Raw genomic sequence first — 9,158 nt, 5'->3', positions numbered from 1 at the left:
AACTACTTTTCATTAATCAACCATCATTGGAATGTGATGTGTGTATGTGGATCAATGTTAAAACTAGAATTTATGTATCCGATGCAATCTCATGATCTGATCCAGCCGCAATATGTTGTAATAGCATCAATTTCGTATCGATTAATAAATAGTGGCTGGCAATAGAGAGAGCCTGCCATTGCTACACAAAACTTCTTTGGCGGGCGGCCTAAGCCACCCACCACTGCTGATGAGCTACCATTGGCGGGCAGGCGCCCGCCACTGATGGCATGTTAGTAGTGGCGGGAGGTCAGTGACGGGCAGCCCTGGGAGCCTGGCCCGCAACTGCTGGCCTTTTTGCACCACCACTGCTAGGCATTCCTGCAATAGTGCAATGTCAGGTTCTTAGACACCGACACCAGTAATGGACCCCCTCCTGTAGAGTACCTGAGCTAGCCTCCAGATCGGATCTCCTCGGAATAAAAGCTTGCGACGGTGGAAAATTCAGAGAAAAATCTTGCGAAGGGTTTCACAAAATATGGAATTTATTGGTGGAAGAACGACCGTAAGGCAGTGGACAGCGCCTGACACGACCTAGGGGTGTGACCAAGGCCCTGGCCATGCCTGGTGGATGTGTGGAGCCCCTGTAGATCCTCTTGTTCCCTTCCGGTGCTTTTCTCAAACTTTCGTGAATGGGAAAAAATTGTATTAAATCCTCAGGTTTTTGACCTCCATAGATATTGATTTTCTATAAAGTCAAAAACATGCACAAAACAGTAACTGGCACTGTGCATTGAATTAATATGTTAGTCCATAAAAATAATATAAATTGGTATGAAAAGTATATAAAAGTGATAATATAGTTGCATGAAGCAATCGAGTCGGGGCATCTAGGTTACTAGGATCACCCAGCCATTGCCCGGACAATCCGGGTAGCTACCCAGACAGTCTAGCCATGCATGTGCGCATCTTGGCCTTTTGAGGTCATGTAAACCCCCTCTCTCGCCCCAAATGCACTTGTACTATAAATAGTCGCGCCTACCTCCATTCTATGGTTAGTAAAGTATATTGATCTAAATTGAGAAAACAATGCGCCTTGAATCCTAGAGGATCAAGCCCACCTAAGGGAGAAGAATCTCTCAAGATTATCACACCCTCCTAAGGGAGAAGGATCCATATCATAGGATTACCAAGACCTCCCATGTGAGAGGGATCCCTTGAGATCATCCAGCTCTCATCTCCTTAGGATTTGGGAAGTACTACCTTGCCACTCTTTTCCTCTTGTTGACCTTGTAATCTTGTGGATCTTATGTGTTTGCAAATTTAGTGGATGTGTGATTTGGATCTTGTCTTGAGTGAATTTCCTTCTTGTTCTCGAGTGTCCGGCTAGACCCCCTCCAAGTGTGAAAGATTGGGCAACTTAGGGTCCCTACCCTACATCAAGGCTCATCGCCACTAGCCGCCCACAACACAGGTTTGCAGCTGTGGCAACACATCCACTGTCGCCTTGTCGCAGTCCACCTTCGCCATTGCTGTAGTCATTGGCCTTCCTGGTGAAGGATGTCCGATGAGCTGGGAGAAGAGAAGGGGTGGGCTCTGCATCTGATCAATCATTTAGGAAGAGAAATGTCGATGTGGCGAAGAGGGCGGTGTGTGCTGCTGAAGTAGGACCGGGAGGAAAAATATAGAGCTGACTAAGAACGGGTGGACGGAGAGATGGAAAGATAAGAAAAGATAAGGTAGAAATGATTGGTGGGCCCACGGGCCGCTTGAGTCCGTATAGGGTGGCCGAAGTGTGTGTTGTATCAGCAACCTGATACGATCTTGTACCTTAATTATTTCTCAAAAAAGAAAGACCTTGTACCTTAATTTAATTGGCAGCTAGAATTCATTTTCAATATGTAATCATATTAACAATGAAATGATATGTGAATCACAGTCATTACTACATGCCTCCCTTGCAACTTTCTAATAAAAAGATAAAAGGAATAAGAAGGTTATTCGAAACTTTCTTTTTATGCGACTTTACTCTAAACCGTTGTATATATAATAGTAACTTTCTAACAAGAAGAAGAAGGTTATTCGAAATTTGGGACGCCACCATCCTCACTTTGCTGAGCCTGTGGGAAAATTATGGCGACCCCATTCATACTCGTCTATCTGTCCTGAGCAGAGTGGAACCATCCTCGGCGTTTGCTGTTCCACTGCAGTGAGGAAATCCCTACGCGGTGCCAGGCCGCGTGAAGCCATCATCAATCACTCTCGCTCTGATTGGCAACGCCCACCAATCAACGCAACCTTCCGAACACGATACGGTCGGCGGACACCTTTCGTACTCCTATTTCCCCTCACAGTCGTTGCACAACTCGACAGCGCATTTCTTCCTTTCGGGGCCCTCACTCACTCCCGGACGCTCGGGTCCCACCGCCAGCAAGCCACCTGGCCCCGCAAGCCAGTCGCTAGCAAACGCCCCAGCGTCCGCCTCCGCTGTACGGGCTGCGATTTTTTGCTTCCTTTCTCCAGACGACTCCCTCACGAGGGCGTCGCAGTCGTACCTACGCGCTGCACCGCTTTTCTGGCACCCGTCGTTGTTAGACCCAGTTTACATGTGGGCCGATATGCGCAGACGGTGGGTGGGAGGCCCACGCGTCTGTGAAATTACGTGATATTTCGGCCAAGAATCTACCTACGCGTAGTTCTGCCGCACGTTACGTGGATAAAAAGGCAGGACCGTTCGGGGGGCGAAGAATTGCGCACAGCAACCAACGTGTCAGGGAAGGAATTGAGGCGAGCGAGAGAGAACCCCACATCACATGGCGAACGGCGTGGGCTCGGCGAAGGCGGAGATCTGCGCCGGGCTGGGCATGCCGATGGCGGAGCTGGAGCAGGTGTTCCGGCGCTACGACGCCAACGGCGACGGCAAGATCTCGGCGGACGAGCTGGCGTCCGTGCTGCGCGCGCTGGGCGCGCCCCCGGGGCCAGGGGAGGTGCAGAGCATGATGGAGGAGATGGACGCCGACAGGGACGGCTTCGTCGACCTCCACGAGTTCGCCGCCTTTCACTGCGGCCCCTGCAAGGGCAGCGCGGCCGCAGACGCCAAGGAGGAGGAGGCCGCCACGGAGGCCGAGCTCAAGGAGGCCTTCCGGATGTACGACGCCGACCGCAACGGGCTCATCTCCGCGCGGGAGCTTCACCGTGTGCTCCGCCAGCTCGGGGAGAAGTGCTCCGTTGCTGACTGCTCGCGCATGATACGATCCGTCGACGCCGACGGCGACGGCAGCGTCAACTTCGAGGAATTCAAGAAGATGATGGGCGGCGGAGGTAGGAGCTAGGTTGGTAAGGGCCGGCCATCAGCAAACAATGTTGCATCTACATGCCTCGTTGAGGGTTTTGTTCTTCCATGGTGCTTAATTTAATTTATAATTAATCCCAAAGTGAAAGGCTTAGGCTCCCCGTAATGCGAATACTGATGATGATGCGGGTGAAGTGATTAATTATGTAAAGCTAATCTGCAAGTAGTACTACTAATGATGATGGGTGTACTAAGAAATTTGGTTTGGGATTGTTTGCAATGAATTAGAACTCGTTTGAAACTCTTTGTTTTTCTGTTTGAAACTCATGCAGAAACAATAACTATATTGTAATGGTTGTGAAAATCGGGTCCGCAAGTTCTTGGGGATGTCGTTGAATCTGTATATCATTTGTTGTACTCAAATTACCACAACCTTTTTACAATCTACTTATTATACATTTTCAGACATTTTATTTTGAATCTGGTCCCACTTGTCATGTTGATCTCATAACTGGTCCCACACGTCAAAAATTTCAAAACTTGTCACCCATTTTCGTAAGCGGATCCCCTGGTCAGGTTTCCATTTCACATGTATCAAACAGACCAGAGAGCACATGAAATTCGTCGAAAACAAATACTAAATTAGTCTATTACAATCTTTACAACCTAGATATGTCTATTATTACAATATATAATATGCTACTCTTTCTTGAGCAATGCTTCATGGTTTCACACTTCCAACCTCCTTTTATGCCTGAAGCTATAATACAAGAACTGATAAAAACAAGGCACAACAAGTAATTCGCTAGCACAACTCCTAGCCAAAAGTGGCTGTTAACAAAATACATTATGGAACAAAGGTGCTCCTAGTGTAGCACATTGCAATGAGCATAAGAGTCTCCGGTCCTATTTTTCTAAGCTAAATACACCAAGTCCCAGCGTTTTGAAACAATATGTCTGTCTATATTTTGATATGGCCATTCATATCGAAGGGCCTGAATTCAAATACGTCGAATAAATGAAATTTAAATGCCGACAGTCATAGCTGATTGCAAATAACATGCAATCCCAGAATTTAAATGCACAACATCAAAATTTATGCGTTTCTAACCTCTACTGACAACATTTGCTAGCAAGAACGTGCAGATAATGATTGAATTGCACACAATCACAAAATATACAACCCAACATTTTTCAGAGCTGCTGAAATCATCACAGAAGAACCAAAAATAATATCTAAGACATTGCATAACTGAACTTGCCTAATCCAATCGCTTATTGCGCCAAAAAGGAGACCATATCCTCAACAGTTCGCATGTGCCAATGCATCAACCTGAAGCACTCAAACTGAGCAACTGAGACCACTATTTACATCAAACAGATGTTTAATGTGGCGTCACATAGCTACAGAAACCATATCATGAGTAAACTAAACTTTTGCAAAAGTAGAGCCAGGTTCTCTCAAGGATTGTAGCCATTCATATATTTATGGTACCTACTTCCTACTTGATCATTTCACTCTAATCCCCTACTTGACTAAACTAACAAGTGCTCAGATTACTAGTAAACTCGCTGTAAATTTATCCACTCCATATGACAGTAAATCTAAGAGGTGGCAATCGATTGGTTCAACAATGCAATATAGCAGCTCAGTCGCAATAAATAACTACAGGCCTACAACAACTCAAAGTGGTAGTAGCTCAAAAACAAGCATGGGTGATAGGTCAATGGATAAGTTCCGTGACGACCTTGCAACGGCAATTGCTGAATCTACAAGCTAGGTGTTGTGAATAAAAAACTAGACTTGTTCATACAAATCCCTCTTACTCGTGCCGCATGCCGTGGTGCACCATCTTACTCGATCCGGCCTCAAGGAACCAGCAGCTCTGCTTGCTCCCTTGGCCCAACTCCTTGCTGTGCAGGATGACCGAGACTCGGATGCGGAGCTCCCTGCACATGACATATTGTATCAATGCTTCCAGCAACAAAAGGAACTCACATACCATAGAACTTGCACAATAGTGTATCAGCATGCATGATTCATATAGTATAACAGATAAACAACACAAACCTTTTTGTTTTCTGCGACGACGCTGAGCAGAAACGCGAGGAGACCAAAACAAGGAGGCGGTGAGGGCGACCCCCTTCGCCGAAGTCAAACCCATGGCTCCTGCATAACAATGCCCAATTACCGCCAGGAGAGAAACAAAATCAATAGCAATGCAACATGGACGAATGCGTCATCACAATGGCATAACAACAACAGTAAATAAATGCAACTCACTACTGCAGGATGGTCCAAACGCGACACTACGATCAGAGACCCTTCGACGAAACTGTGTGTGATGCCATAATCGCAAACGGTGGTGTAAAAACCATCAAAAAAGGTGCAAAGCGTTTGCGATGACAGATGCATCAAACACGGTTCAGAATTTAGTTGCGTGTGCGATGCAGGGCATATGGTTCAGCTCAGTTAACTGTTTGGGATGAGGAGGCACAAAAGAAATGGGCATCCAGATGAAGGCATGTGCGATATACAACATACGGTTCACTGGGATGAACTGTGTGTGATTAGGCAACATAATGAAAACGGTTCAACTGAACAAGATGTGTGTGTGTGTGATACGCGGCAAATAGGTCCGTAATCTGAAATGTGTGCGAAGACCAATAATAACACAGACGATTGCTACTAATAAGCCGTGTGAATTGCTCTGTCTACAGTAGAATAACATGTATATATAACTGAAATAAACATCCGATTACATAAGTGACTATACAGATCATTTGCACACACCTCAATAAACAATTGCATGCATTCTAAAGTAGGAGAAATGATCATCTAGTCATCTACTTCTTGTGACGCTCCCGCCACTGCTATGTGGCTTGATCCCTCATCTGGGTCAGGAAGAAGACAGTTCCTCATGTCAACGATCCGCCTGTACATCTCGTAGCTTGTGTACGCGTCCATGGCCGCGTACTTGACATGTTGTTCATCTAGTCTCTTATGCCACACACTGTGCCAGGCATTCTTGTCCTTATTGCTCTCTTGCTTCATCTTCGCGTAGTAGGGGTCGATGATGGCCGAGGCGAGTCAACCAGGGAGTTCAGTTTGTTTTTGTCGCTGCCCCAGACCTTGTAGTGGTGCTGGATGTTGACAAGATTTGGGCATTTCAAGTCCGAAACCTTGAGCGCTTTTAGATCGTTGGTGGTGTCCACCGTAGCGAAACTATAGTCGGAGCTCTTGATAAACCTGGAGAAATGCTTGCAAGGCCTTGTGGCAAGGTGGAAGTGGTAGATGAGGACGTCATGTCGCACGCACAGCTGAGCGACGACAACCTTCTGATCGTGCCCGACATGACCCATGGTGTACTCGAGGTCGACGCCGACCACTCGGTACTTGTCCTCGGTAAGGAACTGCTCCATAGTTTGGATGGAGCTCTCCACCGAGACCAGATCGTTCGTGTACACCACCGAGAGGGCCTTCCCCCTCACGTGGGTGTCCACTACATGATGCGTGGTGAACTTCCCGTCGTTGTCGTCGTCAGCCATTGCTGTTGTCGTTGTCGGCCGCTGGCCACGGGGAGCGCCATTGGAACCGCTGGATGTCCTATCTGTATGTCTCCTTGTGGGTGTGCTTATTGTGTCGTGTGAGACGAGAGATGAATGTAAATGGCCGCAGGAATAAAAGGGGGCCGGGCTGCGTGGATTCTCGGCGCGTCCGCATGGCAGTTTTTGCAGCGGGTAACTGCATCGTCGCGTCACGCCCGGCGCAACCGCTTGCACACGAACGTGCGGATCATGCGCCGAGCACCCGGAGTGACGCGAGAGCAGAGCGCGCGCGGAGGGATGCGAGTAGAGCGCGCCGCGGCCGCCTGGACCGCAAGAAACCACACACATAGAGCAGTTGAACATGCAGGAAATGGTCGCCTACAAGCCGACCGACAGTTGCGTTGCTGCGTAGATAGCGGCCGTGTGGTACCACCTCCGTATAGTCTATACTCTCCTTTATATTCCGTGCCATACTTTGCCCTCAAATTTAACCAACAAAATGTTAATGCATGTTTTAAAAATTATACAATTGGAAACTATGTTCAAATACAAATCCAACTATATAATCTTTGGCGACATGCATTCTTATTTTATTAGTTAAATCATTCTTATAAACCAGGACGGTGGTATAGTAGGTAATTAAATCGCAAACGTTTTTTTATTAACCGTATGTGTACGTGGCCTTTCGTCCTCCTCTCGCACGTCTTGTTACCCCGCTGCCACAGACGGCTTACAACGCAAGCTTGCGCAGAGCGCCGGGGCGTTCTTTTTGCCAAACGGTGGTGCCAATGAATCATCGGCGAGCCCATTCCCGCGCAACCTCGCAGATTCCCGCGCAAGCTTCCTGCCCGACTCGGTGAAATCCCCCAAAATCCAAATGCTCATCGGCCTGCTATAAAAACCCTCACGGCCGGTGAGTCCTACGTCGCATTTTCCCCTCCATCCCTGTAGCTTATCGCGTCTACTTCTCCCACAATCTTCAATGGCACCGGTCCATCATCGTCGCTCAGCCACTCCGCCATCATCAGAGGATAGCTCCAGCTGGGAGGCTACACCGCGGCGGCGGCGCAGTCCCCGACATAGTGTAGTGCGCGTGGCATCCCTGTTGGGTGTGCGCGAAACACCCACCACACGCTCCGCCGCCGGTGCCCGTCGGCAGTTGCTGCCGGCCGCCGTTGCTGCCACACCACCGTCGAAAGCCAGGGCCATCGCCCGCTCCGCTACCACGGCCCAAAGGCGGGAGATGGCCATCGAGGCCGCCACCCAACTGTTGGCCACTGTGGCCATCACCCGCTTCGCCACCGCGACCCGAAGGCGGGAGGTGGTGGTTGTGGCCGCCACCCCGTCGTCGGCCGCTGTGACCGCCAGCCCACCGTCTATCGCCAGGGTCATCACCCGCTCCGCCACCATCGCCCGAAGGCGGGAGGCGGAGGTGGATGCCCGCACGTGCGACAACGACCTTGCGTGCTACACCGAGTTCCTGCGGGAGGAGGAGGAGCGCCTCGTCGAGCACACAAAGAGCCTTACCGCCGCAGTGGCCGCAGTACACGCCGCCTTAGAGGCGAGGAATCAGAAGATCTATGAGGAGAACCACCGCTCCGAGAGGGGTTGTCTGGAGTGGCAGAGAGCGTTCGAGGTGAGTGTCGCTGAAGCTGCATTAACAGCAGGCACCGCACTGCGATTGCCCAGCTCGTCAGTAGGCTCCTCCTCTGCCGCCTCTTACTAAGCGCGCAAGGCGGAGGAGAGGCAGCCGGAAGTAGTACAAAGCCCCTCCGTAGTAGTAGTAGTATTTAGGGGCTATTTTTTTAGTTCATCTGACTATAGATGTGGTGGAACTGTACAACGTACTTAAAATTAGCTAGTATATAGAGTTGAACTAGCTATTTCAGTACGTGGTTGGCAAAAATTGGGAAAAAGTTTGGTCGGTTCAGCTATCGAGTTGAACTGTTTGTATAAATTAAGAACGACTGCTTAATCTATGAATGAAATCTATGCTTAATGACTGAATTTTAGTTGCAAAAATTAGATACTGCTAGTGATTTTTAGCTTCATATTTTGACAAATCACAGTGTTACAAGGATTGACAAATTATACCAAATTGTTTGTACGGGGTTGCACACGGGTCATCCAAAACAACCGTTTGCATTGAAGGGGTGCACAAATCCTGCGCTGCTCTCACTTTGCATACATGTGTTCTATCTAAAACGTTTGCAATCAATAGCTGCAGAAATCCTACTTGGCACATTTTCTCTTGGCTTCCTGGGGAAGCTGTCGGTTTACATACGGGTGTTCTAACTAAAACGTTTGCGATGAGTGCTTTATATTTAAAAGGCGAATT

At 48.5% G+C, this 9,158-nt stretch overlaps 1 protein-coding gene across 1 annotated transcript; it reads left to right on the top strand.

Annotated features, from left to right (window-relative positions):
* Window positions 1-2,687: 2,687 nt before the first annotated feature.
* Window positions 2,688-7,903, top strand: LOC119266339 (probable calcium-binding protein CML18). Its single transcript, XM_037547775.1, has 3 exons — window positions 2,688-3,300; window positions 6,504-6,677; window positions 7,869-7,903. Exons 1-3 carry the CDS (start codon window positions 2,793-2,795, stop codon window positions 7,901-7,903), a joined length of 717 nt encoding a protein of 238 aa, XP_037403672.1. The 5' UTR covers window positions 2,688-2,792.
* Window positions 7,904-9,158: the final 1,255 nt, after the last annotated feature.

Source organism: Triticum dicoccoides, chromosome 1A (genome assembly GCF_002162155.2).
Source record: "Triticum dicoccoides isolate Atlit2015 ecotype Zavitan chromosome 1A, WEW_v2.0, whole genome shotgun sequence".
NCBI lineage: Eukaryota > Viridiplantae > Streptophyta > Magnoliopsida > Poales > Poaceae > Triticum > Triticum dicoccoides.
Note: the sequence above shows the minus strand (reverse complement) of the source record. Positions and strands in the feature narration are given on the sequence as shown.